At 44.7% G+C, this 20,428-nt stretch overlaps 1 protein-coding gene across 1 annotated transcript in view; it reads right to left on the bottom strand.

Annotated features, from left to right (window-relative positions):
• The window catches only part of LOC114028529 (delta-1-pyrroline-5-carboxylate dehydrogenase, mitochondrial), a 36,289-nt gene extending 16,629 nt beyond the window's left edge, over positions 1-19,660 (bottom strand). Inside the window, exons 1-3 of the mRNA XM_027842799.1 lie at positions 19,368-19,660; positions 12,126-12,219; positions 4,097-4,189 (exon numbers count right to left, since the gene is read on the bottom strand). Of these exons, the coding sequence (XP_027698600.1) occupies positions 4,097-4,189; positions 12,126-12,219; positions 19,368-19,426 (246 nt within the window). The 5' untranslated portion in view covers positions 19,427-19,660. The remainder of the gene's footprint in view (positions 1-4,096; positions 4,190-12,125; positions 12,220-19,367) is intronic.
• Positions 19,661-20,428: the final 768 nt, after the last annotated feature.

The following is a 20,428-nucleotide window of genomic DNA, read 5'->3' as shown; positions in this document are numbered from 1 at the left end:
CAGAGTCAATGGCTGAGTGATGCTGTCAGAGGAAGAGTCCTCCACACTGGGAGGCCAGGCCCCCAAAACGTGTGACTCTGAATCTACCATGCTTCACCACTGCATGCTGGCACAACTCTCAAATCCCCACAATGCCCAGAAAGCAGTTAGTCAAGTAAAATGATAATAACAATTTACATTATAAGATTTGTATCGTAAGGTTTACAAAGGTCCTTCCTCATAACAACCCTGGGACATAGTGCAAGTATGACTGTCCCTACTTTACAGATAAAAACACTGAGGCACCAAAAGATTAAACAACTTAACCAAGGTCAGCACAGGTAGCAAGTGCACAACCCTGGACTCAAAGCCAGGCCTCCTGGACTCTCTGCTTTTCACTCCTCTTTATGTGGTGAAAGGACATCCAATACCCTTTGACCCAACAATAGCACTTCTAGGGCTGTATCCCAAAGAGATCATAAAAAAGGGAAAAGGATCCACTTGTACAAAAATATTCATAGCAGCTCTTTTTGTGGTGGCTAAGAACTGGAAATTGAGGGGATGCCCATCAATTGGGGAATGGCTGAACAAGTTGTGGTATATGAATGTAGTGGAATACTATCGTGCTATAAGAAATGATGAACAGGTTGACTTCAGAAAAACCTGGAAAGACTTGTATGGACTGATGCTGAGTGAAGTGAACAGAACCAAGAGAACATTGTAACAGACACATTATGCAATGATTAATATTGATAGACTTAGCCTTCTCAGCAATCCAAGGGTCTAAGACATCTCCAAAGGTCTCACGATGGAAAATGCTATCCACATCCAGAGAAAGAACTATGAAGTTTGAATGCAAATCAAAGCATACTATTTTCCCTCTTTTTTTTCTCTTCTGTTTTATTTTGTTTCTTCTTTCTTATGGTTCCTCCTATTGGCTCTAATTCTTTACAACATGACTAATGTGAAAATATGTTTAATAGGAATGTATATGTACAGCCTATATCAGATTACACACCAACTTGGGGAGGGAGGTGGAGAAAATTTAAAACTCAAAAGCTTATGGAAGTGAATGTTGAAAACTAAAAATAAATTAATAAAAAAAGAAAAATAAATAAAATCCAGATAAATTGTATTTACAACATACCCCCTTATCTGCCAATTTAGCAATCCTATTAAAAAAAATGAAATAAGTTTAACTGGGCATAATCTGTTCTTGATGAAGCCACGTTCTTTATAATCACTATTTCCCTTTCTAGATTAAAAAAAAAATAATAATGCAGATTAAGGGGTTTTTGTGTCTGTGTATATGTAGAGGTTTGTTTTTTTTAATATTTATTATTTAACATTTAAAAGATTTTTTTTGAGTTCCAAATTCTCTCTCCCTCTCACTATCCCCCCACCTACTGAGTAAGCAAGCAATATATCAATTATAGATGTGAAATCATGCAACATATTTCCATATTAGCCATATTGTGCAAAAACGCAAGAAAAATAAAGTAAGAAAATTATACTTCAAAAAAAAAGGGACATCCAGCAGCCCCAGGGAAAACAAACCCTGGATTCTCTCACCCTTTCCACCTGTTTCTGCTGCCCTCCTGCCCACATTGGGGGGAGGGAGGAAGAGGGAAGAGGAGGAGGGGAAGAAGGAAGGGGGAGGGAAAAGGGGTAGGGAAGAAGGAAGAGGAAAGAAGGAAATCAGAGGGGAAGGAGAAGGAAGGGAAGAGGAAGAGGAGAAGCCATCAAGTTCTAGAACCATTCATCCTGGGGAGGGGTGGCCCATCACCCCTTCTCCCTAACCTACACACACACATACACACACACATGCGCGCGCGCGCATGCCCTCAGGATCACCCATCTGGTGCCAGAAGAGGCCTTGGAGGGAAGCTCACCCATGAGCCCCCATGGGATTCATTCAGCAGCCTCTCGGGGCAGGGGACCTGCAGGTCTTCTCCCCTGAGCTTCTGTCCTCCATCACCGATGGCTGCTGGATACTCCCTGTAGAATCTCACTCTGACTAAAGTAGACCTCAACGTCTTTCCTTCCAGACGTCCCCACTTCTGTCAAAAGCAGAGTCATATGAGCCTTCCTTTCCAGTTCTGAGTATCTTGCTCTACTGCATTTGTCTCCTGTTTAAAGCGGACCTGACCTCCCTTCTATACTGTGATGAAGCAGATCAACTACGAGCATTTATTAGGCACCACTGTGTGCCAGGCCCCAGGCATCCAATGACAAAAGAGAAACAGATCTTGCCCTCGAGAAGCTGACATTCTAAAGGGGAGGCAGATAGAGAGGAGATGGAAAGGAACCTGAGAAAAGACCCGAGCAGCTGAGGGGCAGGGGGAAGGGAGAGACCTCTTACACAAGGCGATATCTGAGCTGAGTCTTAAAGGAAGCAGGGATTCCACGAGGGGAACATGGAAAGAGAGAATGTTCCAGGCCCGGGGAGGAGGGTGCAATCAGTGCAAAGACGCTGAGTTGGGAGATGGGGTGTCAAGGAGCAGCAGGGAGGCCGTGGCTGGACCCCAGAGTTTGTGAAGGGGAAGAAAGTGTCCGAAGCCTGGAAAGGTAAGGAGGGCGGAGCTAAGAGGGAACCACTAAGGCTGACTGAGCAGGAGAGGGCCACGTTCATGCCTACACTTCAGGAAAATCACTTCGGCAGCTGAGCACAGCGTGAGGCAGGGAGACCAGTGAGGATGCAGGGGAGACAAATGGGAGAGAGGGACGTGCTGAGGATGACACCCGGGCGTTAAACCCGGGAGGATGACTGGTGCTGCCCTTGACAGTAACAGGGAAACTCAGAAGGAAGAGTTTATGATAAACGGGATCTACGGGACGCCCAGGTCAGGACCCTGGACATTCACCAGGAGGAAGGCCCAGGCCAGAGGGCACAGGCAGCTCTCCAGGGGTCTGGCTAGTGAGGTTGGTGCTACTCCCCAAATCTGCCCAATTCCTGCCCACTGACATGCCTTAACTCAGCCCGTGCCCTGCGCCCATTGGGTCCTTCTCTCTCTCTCTTCGGGCCTGTTCAGTTCTTATCCATCCTTCAAAGCCCAGATTAACAGCCACCTGCTGTATTTTGGGGGGCGGGGGGTTGAGACTGAGTCTCCCTATCTCACCCTGGAAGTGCAGCAGCCACTTGGTGGCCCAACCTCACTGCTGATCGGCGCAAAAACTCTGCCAGACTGGGCTCCTCAGGCAGCCTGATCTTCCTTGCCCTACCACACTGGCGCTGGACCCTCAGGATGGACACCCGATTGCCTCAGAACTCCCAAGCGCAAACAGTTCCCCAGCCTCAGACTCCCAGCCAGCAGGCCGGGGCCACCCCTCCCCTGACCCAAGGCCGGCTTTCCCAGGAAGCTTTCTTGGATTTCCCCTTCACACTTCTACCTTCTTCCTTTTAAACCAACTACAGCAAACACTTCTGCACCTGTCTAACACATTTCTCCGGGAATACTGCTGCGCTGATGTCCCAGCCCCTGCCAACCAGGCTGGGAGTTCCAGGACAGCAAGAGCCTGGTCTGATCTAGACTGATTTCTGCCTCCAACAGTAAGCACACTGGGGAGATGCTCACAAGTAACTGCGGCTTATCAGAAGGTAAGCTCTTAAGAGGCAGAGACCTCACTCCCCTTTGTATTTGTCTTCAGAGGGCTCGGCACACAGTCAACACTCAAGGTTTTCTGCACTCCTTCACTGCTGATTGCTTACCTGGTAGGGGGGCATCCTTTCCAGGGATTCCCTGGAAGGACCCAGCGACTGGGGCCACCCTCCTCCACCCAGCCCAGGGCTTCTCTTTCACCCTATTTCTGAGGATCCCCAGAGTGTAACCCAACATCAAAGAGGACCTCAGAGTCTAGCTGAGCTAGGACTCAAAGCCAGGGCTTCCCACCACCCCACACTGACTGCCGTCAGGATAATGGCTCACTTTCTTAGAGCGATTCAAGACTAGCATCCTCTATCCCACCAAAAGTCACCAATCCCAGGCAAAGATCAAAGTGATGGCTCTCCAGAGACACAGAGTGACCCAAATCAGAGGGAGACCTCAGTGCCAACGCTCCAAAGGCAAGATAGCTCCAGCTACCATGCCAGGCCCGGCCCCTGCCCACAAGCACTCACCGACACCTGGTACCGCACATCTGAGGTCCATACTTCTTCATCCCCGATGACACATGGGATGGCTTCTGTCTTACCCTTCAGGTCCTTCAAGGCCTAGGGAGAGAAGCGTGAGTGTTACCAAATGAAACCTGGGGGCAGCTCGGTGGTGCAGTGGATGGAGCACCGGCCCTGGAGTCAGGAGGACCTGAGTTCAAATCCAGCCTCAGACCAAACATTTGACATTAGCTGTGTGACCCTGGGCAAGTCACTTAACCCCAACTGCCTAAAAAAAATTTTTTAAAATTAAAAAAAAAAAAAGTAAAACGAATGAAACCCGTCTCTTCCTAGGTTGGGTGCAAGGTCTCCCGACCCACTCCCAACAAATACAGAAAACTCCCAAATGCAGAATCTGACAGTGGGACCAAAAGCAGTTTTGGTCAGGGACCAACAAAGCTTACTGAGAAAGAGACAGTCGGGGACTGCACCACACAATTACAGAAGGTTAAACAGAATAATGGCAGGGGAAGGGCCCTTAGAATGCAGGGTATCAAGGCTAAATGGGCCCTTAGAACACAGAACATAGGTCAGAGTTGTAAGACACCTTAGACACCATCTATTTCAACCCTTTTCATTTTATAAATGAGGAAACTGAACCCAAGAGAAGGAAAATGATGAGCCCAAAGTCATCTGGAAAGCTAGTGGCTGGGTGAGGATCAGAACCATAGGCCCCCAAACCTTCCATCCAATGGGCCTAAGCAGGCCAGGGGTAAAGGATCAGAAGGGGCAATTCTGACCAAAGTCAGAATAGTTTAGGTAAGATAAGAGAAAAGAAAGTGAAGCAAGCTCCCAAAAACATTGGGTGGCCTAAACATGAAGAACTCAGGGGAGGACAGAGGAAGGTTTCACACGCTGAACTGGCAGGTACAATCAGTGTCACCGAAGGGAACACCTAAACTAAACGGATGAGAGCATAGATCCTACTCAAATCGAAGAAAGACCTTCTCACCAAAAAAAGTGGTTTATTCTTGCAAGAGGGAAAGTACAGATCCTGAGATCTGAGGGTAGGCTAGCAACCTCTGAACTTTGCCAGGATTAGGCCTATCCTACAGATGGTGAAGGGTGCAGGTGGCCTCCTAGGAGACCATCCCCAACAATGGAATTACTGGGAAAGAAGGATGGGGCTTACTTTTGGAGGGGCTAACAGCAACAGCTGGCATGTATGTAACATTCTCAACATTTATAATGCTTTTGGTTCAGAGTCACCCCCAATTTACACATGGAATGGCCTCCAAAAGTTTAGAAATCAATCAGCAAGTATTTATCAAAAGCCTACTCTGTGCCAGAAGCTGAGCCAGACCTCAGGGACACAAAAACAAAAGTGAAACATCCCGCCCTCCAAGTGCTTTCACTGTGAGACCGTTTGGGAACTGGGCCAGATTTCTCCATGTTAATAATGGCAACTTGGGCCTTCAGGCTCCTGGGCCAGCCCACAATTAATCAGCAAGGATCTATTAGGGCTCCATGATGTGCCAAGCACCGTGGTAGGGCACCAAAGACACAAAACTTGTATAAAGCCTAACACTTCTAAATTTTAAAGCTAATAGCCCCAAAACTTGACCCCATGGAAGAGAAGAGAAAATTTATCTCCTTCCCCTTTTTGAAGAGATGGGGAACTACAGGTACAGAACACTACATACATGATCACTGTTGGGTTGGTTAGTTCTGCTGAATTTTTTTTGTTTCTATTTATAAGATTTATAGATTAAGATAAGATTTATTTATAGATTAAGAGCTGGAAAGGACCTCAGAGGCCAATGAGCTCTGGGTTTATAGGAACATGGGCTGCTTTGATCAAAGAGGGAAGAGAAGGGCCAATTTCTAATCTGGATGGCCCAGGACCATAGTGACTGGCAAGGGTTAAGAAAAAAACAGGATTTAGAGCTAGAAGAGAATTTAGAAATCATCTAAAGTCTTCTTCATTTTACATCAGAGAAAACAGAGGCCCTTAAAGGGGAAATGATCAGCCCAAAGTCACAAGGTGTAGAGTGCATTAAGACTGTGTTCACTCTGCAAACACTCATCCATATGTTCCCTTCTCCCCAGAGAGAATGTAAGCCCTTGAGGGCAGGAAGGAGAGGCTGGATCTCTTTGTCTTTCCCTCCTGTTCTCTTTTTAGAGGAGAGCTGGAATTTCATTAGTGTCCTGAGCTCCCAGGGAAGAAATTACCTCTCCCAGGGGCAGTAAATAGAGCACCAGCCCTGAAGTCAAGAGGACCTGAGTTCAAATCCAGCCTCAGACCAAAATAGCTGTGTGACCCTGGCCAAGTCACTTAACCCCAATTGCAAAAAAAAAAAAAACAAAAAAATTTTTTTTAAAATAGCTGTGTGACTCTGGGCAAATCACTTAACCCCAACTGCCTAAAAGAAAAAAAAAAGAAAGTACCTCTCCCACTGCAAATCAAGGCCTATTCTGCAACTTAGAATCTTAGAGAATCACCAGAGACAGTGACACACAGCAGATGCCTAATAAATGCTTGTCAATTCCTTTTTTTAATGGAAAATGCCATTTTATTTTATTTATAAACTTCTAATTGATATTTTGTTTCTTAAATCCCATAGTATCCCATGTATCCCTCACCCTATCCCTCCCAGAGAATCATCCCATATGACAAATAGCTTTTTAAAGGGGGGGGAAGGGAGTCAGCACAATTATTTGACACACTAAAAATGCCCGAAAACATGTGCAAAGTTGACACCTGCAGACCTCCTGCCTCTATTGGGCCGAGGGGGGAAATCTTCTCATCTTTTTATATTCAAATCCTGGGTGAATTGTTAATTTTGTTGGTTTCACTTTTGAGTTTTTTGGTGTGTGGTTGTTCTTTCCATTTACGTTGTTGCAGTCACTGTGTATACTGTCTTCTTGGCTCTGCTTACTTCACTCTGCATCAGTTCACAGAGTTCTTTCTAGGCTTCTCTGTATTCCTCACAAACGTCATTTCTATAGCATAGCAATATCCATTACATTCACATACCACAATCTGTTTAGGTATTCCCCAATTGATGGACATCTACTTTGTTCCCAATTCTTAGCTATCACAAAAACTCCTGATATAAATATTTTGGAATATGAAGACTTTCTTCTTATCAACAGCTCCGTTGGGGCTGAACAGAAGACACTGGTTCAAAGGGACATTTTAGTCATTTTACTTGCATAATTCCAAATTGCTTTCTAAAATGGCTATTCCATTTCACAGCTCCACCAACAATGGATTAGTGTACCTATCTTCCCATGACCCTTTCAACAATGACTGTTGGCCATTTTTAATCATATGTGTCAATCTGCAGAGTATGAGGTGAGACCTCAAAGTTGTTTCGATTCGTATTTCTCTTATTATGAGTAACCTGAAGCATTCTTTCATGTGGTTGTAAACACTTTGTAGCTGTTCTTTTGAGAACTGTACACATCCTTTGGTCACTTATCTATTAGTCATATGTATTTATTAATTGTTCATATATCTTAGACATCAAACTCTTACCAGAGAAATCTGATGCAAAAAGCCTTTTCCCATTCAACTGCTTCCCTTCTCCTAAACACATTAATGGTGTCCATGCAGAAGCTTTCCAGTTTCACGTAATCCAAGTTATCTATTTTATCTTTGGTAAATGTCTCTGTCCTTTGTGTGGTGAAGAACACATCTCCTACCGATAGCTGTGAGGGGTAAATGAATTGCTTCTCTTCTAATTTCTTTTCTAGTCTGATTATTAAGGTCACATAACCATTTAGAATGTATTGTGGAGTACGCTATGAGGTGTTGATTTAACTCTAAGCCTAATTTCTGTCAGACTGATTTCCATCGCTCCCAGCAGTTTTTATCAGATAAGGAGTCTTTCCTTAGATAATTTATACTTTCCACTTTATCAACCACTGGGCTACTAAGTTCTACTTTTTGGGATTCTCTCACGTTTAGTCTGTTCCGTTGATCTATCTCTCTGTCCTTTAACAGTATCAGATGTTTTGATGACTGCTGCTTTATCATCTAGTTTGAGGTCGATAAGTGCTATTCCCCTTTTGTCCTTTTTTTCCATGATTTCCCTTAATATTCCAGATATTTTATTTTTCCATATTAATTTTATTACTTTATCAAGTCCCATAAAGAATCATCTTGATATTTTGATTGGTGTGGCATTAAAAGTATAAATTAATTTTGGAGTATTATAAGATCAGGCCTGGTGGTTTTGAGACTACCATGACAGCTTCCCCTATTAAGGGAGGCCATAGTTTATAGAATGGATGGAAACCATTGTAATAAGATTAAGCCTGATGGTTCTGAGGTTATCTTAACAGTTTCTCCCTAAGGAAGGCTATAAACTTATAAAACATACTCATGGAAAAATATTGACAATATTTTTTGAAGGTTGGTACAGCTGTATAAACTAAATAATATTTTGTCTACCACCAGATCATTTTTCTCCCCGAGATGCAAACCCCCAAAATAATATTTTGTCTACAGCCAGCTTGTTTTTCTCCCTGACAATAAACTCTCCAAAATGCCCTGACCCAATATGCAATTTGGCCAACTCCAAGAAGGACATCTAAAGTCCTCTCAGAAGAGTACTTTGGAGCACATCTCCTTCTTGCAGTATTCCCTTTTTGCTGAATGAACCTGTGTCTCTGTGCTCCCCAATACAGTGCTGCCCTTACATGAATTACACTTTGTTAGTGTATACGTCTGAGTTGTATGTTGGGTTCCCTTCTCCCCTTTCTCCTTCCCCCTTTTCCACACTACTTACAATAAAGTTTTGCATTGAACTGAAACCCATTATTTTACATGTTATTCTCAGCACCAGAACTCAATAAGAATTTGTTTTCACAGACATCTCTGGCTGACCCAGTGGTCTTTCCTTAGACATAAACGAGGTACTCAAACAAAGACTCAACCTACTGGTAGCTACACCTGCACTTACTATAAGACCACGTGTAGAAAGTAAAGTCAATAAGGGAACTCTATATCCTGACAGGAAGGACTATCTCAAAAGTATTCTAGAAGTATTATCTTTTTTATTATGTTGGCACGGCCTAAACATGAGCACTGAATATTCCTACAGCTATTTAAGTTGTTCTTTATTTCTTTAAGGAACATTTTGTAATTGAAATAATATAAGTCTTTTGTGTGCTTTGGTCGCTCCCCAGATATTTTTATGCATGTTGAAGTTATTTAGAATAAGATTTCTCTACTTTCGCTTCTTGGGTTCTGTTATTATATACAAATGCTGTTGATTTTTGAGGACTTATTTTGCAACCTGCAACTCAGCTGAAGTTATTAACTGTCTCAACTATTATCTTTGACAGATTCCCTAGAATTTTCCAAGTAAACTACCATATCATTAGCAAATAAGGATAGATGTGTTTCCTCTTTACCTATCTTCATTCCTTTAATTCCTTTCTCTTGTCTTATTGCTTTTGCCAACATTTCCAGAACCATATTAAATAATGTGACAATGGGCATCTTTGCTTCATGCTTATGTTTACTGAGAAATTTACTGGGAAAGGTTCTAGCATATCCTCCATTGCATGTGATGCTTGCTTTTGGTTTTAGATAGATGCTTTTTATATTTTTTTTAAAAGGTCCACCTATTCCTATGTTTTGTAGGATTTTTAGTACAAAAGAAAACTGCACTTTAGCAAAGACTTTTTCTGCATCTACTGAAATGATTACATGGTTTTGGATGTTTTGGTTTTTAATGATTAATCATGTTAATTGTTTTCCTAATGTTAAACCATTTTTGGATCCCTGGTATAAACCCCATTTGGTCATAATGATTTCTTTGACAAACTGATGTAGTCTGTTTGACAGAATTTTCTTTAAAACTTTTGTGTTAATACTCTTTAAATGATATTGACCTATAGTTTTCCTTCTTGTTTTATCTTTCCCTGGTTTAGGTTATTAGGACAATATCTGTCTCATAAAAGGATTCTTGGAGGGTACTTTCATTCTCAATTTTTGAGAATAATTTGTGAAGAACTGGTACTAATTGCTCTTTCAAAGTGTGACAGAATTCTCCTGTGAATCCATCAGGAAGAGGAGTTGTTATTTTTCTTTGTAGTTCCTTTACAGTTAGATCCATTTTCTTTCCTAAGATTGGGTTAAGATCTTTATCTGGTCTTCTGGTAGTTTGTGTATTTTACATTTTTGAAGGTTATCCTCTATTTTTTTGTGTGTGTTCTTAGTTTTATTAGCATATAAGTGTACCTAATATGTTCTGATCATTATTTTTATTTCTTCCGGTTTTGTTGCGATTTTGCCTTGTTCGTTTGTTATTTTATTAATTTGATTTTCTGTCTTCTTCTTAATCATTTTAGCTCCAGGTTTATCTATTTTATTAGTCTTTTAAAAGAACTAATTTTTAGTTTTAACATTTCTAATTTATCTATTTCTCCTCTATTTTTACCATCTTCCCTTTCATGCTTATTTTAGGTTTATTTGTTGGCTTTCTAATTTTTAAATATGTATATTCAGTTAATTAATTCTGTCTTTTATTATTTTATTAATATATATTTATAGAGATACGCTTTTTCTCTTGAGGACTTCTTTTGGTTGCACCCCAGAAATTGTGGTACATTATTTCATCCTTATTTTCTTTCACATAATTAACATTTCTATGATTTGTTCTTTGACTCACTTTAGCAGTGAGGGTGAGGAACCTTGGGCCCCATCTGGCCCTCTAAGGCCATAAGGTCCTCAGGTAAGGCCTTTTGACTGAATCCAAACTTCACAGAACAAATCCAGCGGCCGAAGGTTCCCCACCCCTGCTTAAGATTTCATTGTTAAATCTCCATTTGGATCTGTGTTTTTTGTTTGTGGTACCTGAAAGAATTACTATTTGTATAGCATTATGATCCATAAAAGATATACTATTTCTGCCTTTTTACACTTGTTTGCCATATCTCTGTGCCCTAACACATAATCAATTTTGGTAAAAGTTCCATGTCATAGTGAAAAACATGTATAGTCTTTTGCTGTCTTACTTAGGAGATGCCGTAAGTCTTTTAACCCTAGTTTTGCCAGCAATTTGATCAGCACTATATTTTCTCTTTGGTTTATCTTTCTATTAGACTTATCCAAGACAGAGAGGGATACCAAAGTCTCTGTCTTCTTGTAGCTTAGTTAATGTTTCCTTTATAAATCTGGATGAGAAGGCATGTACATACATTTATTACTGATGTTAGTTTGTTTTCTATGGTTCCTTTCAGCATAATGTTTATCCCTTGTTTATCCCTTTTTGTTTTTTGGACATTTATTTTTGCTTTGTTAGATTGTGTGACTGCAACGCCTGCTTTTTTACATCCACTTGATATATAAATTTTTTTCCATATCTTCAGTTTTATTTTGCATATGTCTTTGTTTTATAAATGTTTCTTTTAAGCAACAGATAGATTATAGGGTTTTGTTTTCTTATCCACTGTCACTAGTTTCATTTTATAGGATTGTTTAATCCACTCACACTTAAAGTTATGAGAGTTAGGTTTATATTTTCCTCTATGTTTATTGATTCTGTAAGGAAAATGCTTTGTCAATCAATGACTTTGCAAAGCAGTAGGTTGAAAAGGAAAGAGTATTTTGTTTGAAGTCAGAAAATTTGTGTCCAAATTCCATCTCCGCTACTTACTACCTGTGTGACCTTGGACAAGTCACTTAACCACTCTGGGCTTAAATGTTCTTCATCTGTAAAAAGGAGGGGTTGGATTACAAGATCCTAGTTTCCTTCTAGCTCTCAATCTATGATCCTATGAGGTGGGAAACACACATAGTATTAGCCCCCTTTTGCAAATACAGAAACAGACTCCAAGAGAAAGTGACTTGAGCTGGGTCACTCAGTAGTTGACGTCTGAAATACTATCAGACTCACTCCAATGTCCTTCTGGCTCTGGAACCAGACTTCTTTTTACTACCTCACGCTGCCTGTTTGTAATGCAGATGTAGTTGTGACTTAGGGAGTATCTATACTTCTCTTCCTCTACTCTGTTTTTATATCTGGCCCCCACCACATACCTGCTGCAAGGCTTTTCGCTCAGGGCTGCCTGGGGTGAATGCCAAGACAGGTTCATTGGCCACCTTCACCGAGGCAGCATGCTGCCATCGAAGCCTAAGACAAAAGGACAGAAGACAAATCAATAGTACTACTTTGGGCCAGTCCAGGATCCTGTCAGACAGGGATACTGAGGGCCCGTTTAAGGAAGCTAAGGTAACACACCACCAACAACCTCTTAAGGGCCTTATCACTCTGCAATGATTGATCTGGATCCATCATCCAGGCACTTATCCAAACCCTTTGTTAAATGATTTATAACCGCAGTACAGGGAGACTTGAGTTTTGAGTCTCATTCTGCTAATAGCTTGCTGTCCAACATCACACAGATCACTTCACCCCCGTGGGCCTCAGTTTCCTCATCTGTAAAGTAAAAGGGAATTTCTAAGGCATTCCCCAGCTCTACAGTCTATGTTCTTAAGGCCCCTCCATCCAGCTCTAACAATCTCTACCCAAAGGTGTCCATCCCCTTCCAGCTCTGGTAGTCTCTCTAAGGTCCCTTCCAGCTTTGATACTCGATTTTCTGTGGCCCTTTCCATCTCTGATATTCTGTTCTAAAGTCGTTCTCTGTTTCTCTGTCTCAGCTGAGAGCAAGGTATGATCTAGGTATAAGGAGTGGCTCAGGAGTCATGGCAGGTTGTAAAATCAGAGAATTCCCCTCTTCTCCTGAAATCCTCTGTCCCCTGACCACCTCCTTAGCTCAACAGAGTGTGGGTACAGTATGGACTTTGTTACAGATAAGGGACCTAGAGTGGAGAGTACAGGCCTGGATGTACAGTATTAAGTGGAGAGTCAAGGCTTTGTTTGGAATCAGGAACGTTTGACTCTGTGGCTTTATAATCACAGAATGCTAATAATTCCTGAAGAACAGAATAGAAGAGAGAACACCAGAGTGCCAAGGGACCTTAGAACATACAATGTCAAAACTCTGCAAGAAGACAATCTAAGAGAATCAAGGGAAGACTAGTGACCCAGAAGAAGCCATTGGCTACCCATCTAAGAGCTAAGGAAATGCTGAGGGAGGGCCTGAGATAAAAATCAGGACGCAGGTGAGGAGGGCGAGGAGAAAGGGGAGCTGGGTGGTGTTCAATCCTGGAAGGCTTAGTAGGGAAGGAGGCTTTGACTCAAACGTTTGTAATGACTATGGGTTTGAGAGCAGGAAGGGACCTCTGGTCTTGGCTCACAGGAAAGGCCTCGGGAGAACTAAAGGGACCCAGGGAGAGCAGGCACACAGAGTCCCGTGAGTTCGGCCCCTTGCTGGTAGTCTGTCTCTACTAGTTACTCAGCAGATCTAAGAGACTTTAACCACAGCAGCGAACACCTCGCCCTGCCCCACGGCCAGTCCTCCCAGGCAATCAGTAGGAAAGAGTAGAACTGGTTTCCCAAGAAATTAGGAAAGGGCTGGGGAGGTGGTTCTTCCCTCTGAAGCCAGTCTCCCTCCACTCAACAGAAAACCTCTGAGCTGGGAGGAAGGGCCTTTAAAACACAGACCATCAGAAGAAAAAGGGCCCGTCAGGTCCGACTCCTTTGTTGTATGGATGAGGGCCATGAGGCTCACAGAGGCCCAAGACACAATGGGTGCGGATGGCAGAGTGCCCCTTGGGGATCTCCAGTATCCAGCCCAGTGCTCCTTCTAGCACAGCACGGGGCTTAGGACACAGGACATTTAAATCTATTGCTCGTAATCACCTACTTACTCATAACAATAATCCTAATGGCTCACATTTTTATGCTACTGTAAGGTTTGTGCTTTACAATCATTTGTCTCAGGTGACCCTTCCAAAAACCCTGGAGGGAGGGACTAGAATTATCCCCATTTTACAGAGGAGGAACTAGGGAAGGCAACAGTCCCACAAATGCAGAAACTTACAAAGAGTACAGGACGAGGTCGGAGCCAACTTTGGGCCGCAGCGGGTGCCTGACCATGCCCAAAAGTCAAGGAGAGGAAATTTACTGATTAACTCAAAAGGCCCAGCTCAGCACTGTGGCAGATAAGATGAGAGACAGGGTCTCAGCATCCTAGAAAACAGGCCAGCAGGAGAGCTCAGAGTAAGGCAAGCAGAAGAGGGGCCTGTGGGGAGAAGGGTGGCCTTCCAGGTCCCCTGCGATGATCTTAGCCCAGATCTGGAGAACCCTAAGACAGAGACCAGGAGGAGGCTATGCACACTTCCTGAAGGAGCGGCTCCCTCCCATGGGGTATACTGAGAGAAAAGCACCCCCACATAAGCCAATCCCCATGCTGTCTCCATACTGCTCCCTAATGATGATCGCTACTCAGGCTCCCCCTTGGGTAGAGAGGCAAGAGTCCGAGACAGCCCAAAGCACTGATCCGAGCCCCCTCAGCTATGAGCCGGGGCCTAACATCCCCTTGGCTGCCTCGGTGGTGGGAGGTGCCCCCATTACGTGAACTCAGGAGATCTGGGTTTGAACCCTGGTTGAGCCGCTTCCTGGCTGCACATCCTAGAGAAGTCACCACCCTTCTCCTAGCTGGTTTCTTCTTCTGTAGACAGAGAGGGTGCTGGCTTTGGAGTCCAAGGATCCGGGGATGAATGCAGATCTGCCATTTTATGTGGGTAACCAAGGGCAAGTCCCTAGACCTCAGTTTCTTCCATAAAACGAGGGGGTTGGACAAAATTCTTTCTACAAACCATGAAATGCTGCAGAAATGTGGGCAAATCTTACTAATTCCATCTTTCTTCCCCTTAGGTCATGAATCAGAGAATACAAGTAAAATTGTGCATCTGCTAGCGGATCACTGGAGAACAGAGACTAGCAAATTTCTGCCAGGCAAAGATAGTTTTTTGTAATTTAGCATTCTTTGAATCCTTCTCTTCCAATCTCCCAGATGAAGAACTTATGCCGGATAGAGACGCACAGAGAGGAAAAGGTGGCTCTCTAAGACTCCCCAGCAAGGGGAGGAGGTAGGAGAATCTGCACCTTGGAGTTCCCATTTTCCAGCAGAAGACTGCCCCAAATAACTGAGCAGAAGCTCTAGAATCAGAAGGGGCCTCTGAGATTATTCCCATCAGCCGCCTCAATATACACAGCAGAAAACTGGGACTTCTTCAAGGTCATGCAGGAGCAAAAGCTGGTGTCCAAATTCAAGCCCCACCCCCCTTCTCTGTCCAAAAGTCAGACTGGATGCTCTGGCTACCATATCACAAGGCCTGTCAGCGAGACACATACACCGTGCCTGCTAACTTTCCCCACTGACCACAGAGAGCTTCAGGCAAGAAAGATGCCAATGGCAGCTGCCAACCTCAGGAATAACCTGGCAGTGTCTACCAGAGACTAAGAGGCAGCATGGCACATGAAGGGCATCAGGGCTGGGAGACCACAGTTAATCTCGTATTCTTGCTTCTAAGTTTCCTTCTACAGCCAGCCTCTTTTGTGGGGATTACTGGTCAAATATGGGCTGGACTAGATGCAGTGTGAAGTACTTTTCAACTGAAACTGCTTTGGGGTCCTCTCAACCCTAACACTTCATGTTCTAAGTCCTGACAGCACATTCTAAGCTCCTTCTCAGCTCTGATGTCCAGAGATCTAAGGTCCCATCCAGCCCTGGCAGTCTATGACATCTAAGATATTCAGGAACAATTACTGTCCCTCTACATAGCTCAGTCCCTTCCCCATAAGGCAGGCCTTCTAGGTGCTGCCAGTGAATGTGATTGGTTCAGGTGGGGAACCAAAAAAGAGAAACTGACACAGTCATATCGCCTCTCTTCTACCTTCCAAGCTGAGGTGAGCAGGGTAGAGACAAGATAAGGTCAGAGAAACAGTTGAGTCCTGGAGGGGTTGGCCCAGACTTTCAGAGCAAAGGTCATTTAATCCTCCCCATGCCTGAACAACTCAACTGGTCGCCCGTCTCTGCTGGAAGACTTCCAGGGAGAAGACTCCAACATCTTCACAGCAGACCATTACTCTAGAGGGTAGCTCTGCTGGCAACTTTTACCTGGCTTCAATCCTACCCAGTCTCTCACTACCTCCAAGGTTTCCTAGCTGTTATCTAGGGCTCAGGATAAAGCAAAGCTGCCCTTATCAGGGAGATAAGAGAAAGAAGATAGGAGAGTCTGGGGAGGTAAAAAGGGGAAAGTGCAGAGTGGACGAATCCCCAGGCTTAGCTGAGAGGCCTAAAACCTAGGTTAACAAACGCAGACAGGTGTAGGACCCTCTTAACTTTCACAGGCTTCATCTTTCAGTTCAGTTCAACAAAAATGAGTTATGTACAAAGCACAGCATTGGAGCCACATCTAAATAACCAACCAAGCGTGTAGACACCACCATCCCACTTTAGAGATGAGGAAACTGAGGCTCCAGAGGTAAACTCACTTACCTAAGGCCAGACAACCTACTGGGGCCAGGGTTCAAACAGAGGTTAAACCAACCTCTACTTAATAGGGCAGATGAGTCTGGAGAGGTGTCCAGACTGCTGGGGTGGATTAACCATAACAGTGAACGGAGTGCTGGCCTTGGAATCAGGAAGATCTGGGCTTGACTCCTCAGAATCTTTCCAGCAGAGCATCCCTTGTTAATGGGGCTAATTACAATTCCTGTTTTCAATCATAAAGGGGAATTCACCAGTACCTCTAACCTCAAATGCTGAATGAACAGATAAGAAGGGAAGTACTATTGGAAGATAAAGAATGGATGTTTCAAAGTCACAGACTGCAAGTCAGATCTGAGAGGGCCCGTAAAACATGGAACACAGTGTACAGAGCAGTCCGCTCTTCCTGATTCCAAATGGGACTCTAGGCAAGTCATTTAACCTCTGCATGCCCTGCGTTCCCTCCACTGTAAAATGGGGATAATGACAGCACCTACATACCTACCTACCAGTGTTGTTGTGAAGTTCAAATGAGATAATAATTGTAAAGGGCTTAGCACAGTGCCCTGCACATAGTTGGCATTATTTAAATGTTAGCTATTATGATGATGATGATGATGATGAAGATGGAATAGTAGAACTCCGGAGGGCCCTTAGAATAAAGGTCACCACAGCTATGGGGACCGGGTGGGGAACAACTCAAGACAAAAGAGTTTGTTTGAAACCACTCTTAGCTCAGGTCCCCAACTGGATGGATCTGATTTGGCCCAGAGAATCAAAATGCTGAAGAGAGACATTGCAGGTCAGAAGTTAAATAACTTGCCTTAAATAAGGTAACATCCCTGCCTGACCTCAAACCTGACCCAGTATAGTGTTTCTTCTACTACTCCAAAATGCTTAGAACAGAGAACATTAGAGCTGAAAAGTCCTTATAGTCTCTCTCAGCTTCAGGTTCCTCATCTGTAAAATGGGGAGGACAGCAGTGCCTCCTTCCAAGGTTACTGTCAGGCTCAAATGAGATAACATATGTATATGTTATGTATATCACGAGAGATAACCTCAAAGAGCTAAATAAATGGAGGTATGTTCTTATTATCATCCATGCCCTTAGGGCAGGGCTGGGCAACCTGCAGTCTTGAGGCCACATATGGCCTTCCAGGTCCTTGGATGCTGCCTTTTGCCTGAGTCCAAGTTTTACAGAACAAATCTTTTAACAAAGTTAGGATTCAGTCAAAAGGCCTGCTCTTCAGGGCCTAGAGGGCCTGCCGCAGGGTAATGGAAAGAGCACAAGCTCTGCAGGTAAGTTTGGTCCAAAGCCGGTTCTGCTCCCTACTTAGTATGTAACACTAGATATTTCACTTACTCTCACTGGACCTGAAATCTGTAAAATGAGGCTGTTAGACTCAACAAGCTATCCCATGAAGCCTCATTTTACAGATTCAGAAAACTGAGGCCCACTGAAGGAGTGTCTGAGGCAGAGACACTGATTAACTCTGAGGGCCCAGCTCAGCACTGTGGCATTCAGGATAGGCTAACTGAAGGGGCATGTCCCAGCATTCTAGTGAACCAACCTGCTAGAGAAGAGAAAGTCCAAAGAGGACGGGAAGGAAGATGAGAGAGTCAGCTAAGTAGAGAGTGGGGGAAGGGGATGGCTCTAATATTTGAAAGAAATAGAAATAAATGGTAACAGGGAAGATCCCTCAGTGAGGTTCCAAGGAAGGCTAGTTGGATCAGACTGCATAATAATTTCATACAGGTTTAGAGCTGTAGGGAGAAGAGTATTAGTAAAGTATTGAAAGAGGAGAGCTTTTGGAATAAATCAGAGAATTCTAATCCTAAACTGAGAGACAGGGGACTTGGGTTCCAGTCCCTCCTCTGCCCCCACCCCAAATGTATGATCTTAAGGTCACTTCCCTTCTCTTGGGCCTGAGTTGCCTTCTCTTTAAAATGGGAGAGGGGGTAGGTTCCTGGACTATATGATCAAAGGTCCCTTTCTGTTCTAAGGTTCTAGGCTTCAGGAGCCAGGGTGAAGTAGCAGGAGACTCCCAAGGTCTGAGAAGTAACTCAGAGAAACAGATGCACTAACAGAGGACAAGCCATGATATAACAGCGACTTAGAACACAGGTTCCACTGGGGAGAGAGGGTTCAATCTTGGGGTTTGGGCACAAGCGGGGAGCTGGCCTCCATCCCCAGAGGGGAAAAAACCAGACCTAGAAGACTTTCTGGAACAATCTCTTGAGGGGAGAAGAGTGGGGAAAACTGAGGGATCTGATAAGTGGGGGTGACCCTAAAGGATCCAGTGGGTGGAAAGAAATCACTCCCTAGGGAAAACAGAGTGGCGGGGAATGTCCCTGTGAAGGGGGAGGAGACCTCTAAAACTCAAGGATGCTTAACCATTTTGTGTGTGTCCATGGGGCTCTGACATTCTGGTGAAGTCTATGGACTCCTCAGAAATATGTTTTTAAATGCACAACACAAAATACATAGGATTACGAAGGAAATCAATTATGCCGAAATAGTTACCAAAATATTTTTTAAAACCAAGTTTGAAGTCTCCAGGTTACAAAGCTCTACCCTAAAGGATCCATTGGGTGGTGAGAGAAATATAGTGAAGGGAAGGGGAGTAGGTCCTGGGGAGACTCCTCTTCGAGGGAAGGGGTCTCAGGGATCCAAATGGGGGGAGAGCCCCGAGAGATACAGTGAGGAAGGCCGATCCTGAGGGTGCAGAGGGGGAAGGGGGTCCTGAAGCTGCAGAAAGGGAAGGGTCCAGACGCTCCAGGAACAAGGGGATCCCGAAGGGGCAGTAGGGGAGGGAGTCCTGAGGCTCCAAGGGGATCCTGGGGTGAGGGCAGGGGATTCGCCCCCGCGCTGGATACTCACCCCGCCTGCCACGCGCCGCACAGCAGGGTGCGGTGGAGCTGGGGCAGCAGCGGCAGCATCTCTATCTCAAGGCGGCGGCTGCGCGGCGGAAGTGGCAAGAGCAGAAGCAAGAGTGAGAATTCTCTGAAGCCCCTGCGCCTCGAGTCCCGCTCAGGCCCTCCCGGCCCGCACCACCGAGGAGGGGGGAGAGGGGAACCCGGCCGCTCCGGGCATTCGTCCCAGTCTGCCCACACCCGAGCCTCCCTCGCTCTCTGGCCCAGGAAGAAAGAAGAACATGAAAAAGCCCCATCAAACACCGCGTGGTTCCCGAAGACTGCTGCTGACGGCTCCACTCAGAAGAACCCTACCCCCACCCCCACCCCAAGACCGTTGTACTACATCCTCCCCCCTCCCTGCCTTCTTCTTGGTTCAGCCCGATCTCCAGGGTGAGAATGGCAAGAAGAAGGCGTGAACATTGCCGGCCAATCAGAACGATACGTGAAGCCTTCGGACCTATCAGAAACTCCGTTTATATAACGGGCTTCTCGATGAGGGGGGAAGGGGAAGTGGAAGCCAATGGGAAGGCAGAGGATTCCCACGTGCGCGAGAGGAAGCGAGTGTGAAGCCAGGACTCGGGCCGAGGTGGGGGAAAGATGCTGGACTTTACCCATCCGCACCTGGCCTTTGACCTGCCCGGAGATCGTGCCTTTGGATGTGGCTGGGGAAAGCCCTGGGATTTTTAGGGACTTTGACCCTCCCCAAAAGATCATCTTGACCATCCCCCACCCCCATTTCCCTTGTTCAGTAACTTCAGTCGCGACTGACTCTTCGTGACCTGGGCATTTTCTTGGCAAAGATACTGGAGTAGTTTGCCATTTTCTTCTCCATGATAATGAGGCAAACAGGGTTAAGTGACTTGCCCAGGGTAACACTGCTAGGAAGTGTCTGAGGCTGGATTTGAACTCAAGAACGTGAGTCTTCCAGACTCCAGACACAGCGCTCTGTGCACTTTACCACCTAGCTGCCCCCTATTTCCCTCCGTTAGGAACCTCTAATTGATTGCTCCAGTCAATTAAAATAAA

Source organism: Vombatus ursinus, unplaced genomic scaffold (assembly GCF_900497805.2).
Source record: "Vombatus ursinus unplaced genomic scaffold, bare-nosed wombat genome assembly UNPS02014884.1, whole genome shotgun sequence".
NCBI classification, from domain to species: Eukaryota; Metazoa; Chordata; class Mammalia; order Diprotodontia; family Vombatidae; genus Vombatus; species Vombatus ursinus.
The sequence above is the reverse complement of the archived record's forward strand: the minus strand, read 5'-3'. Positions and strand labels throughout refer to the sequence as shown.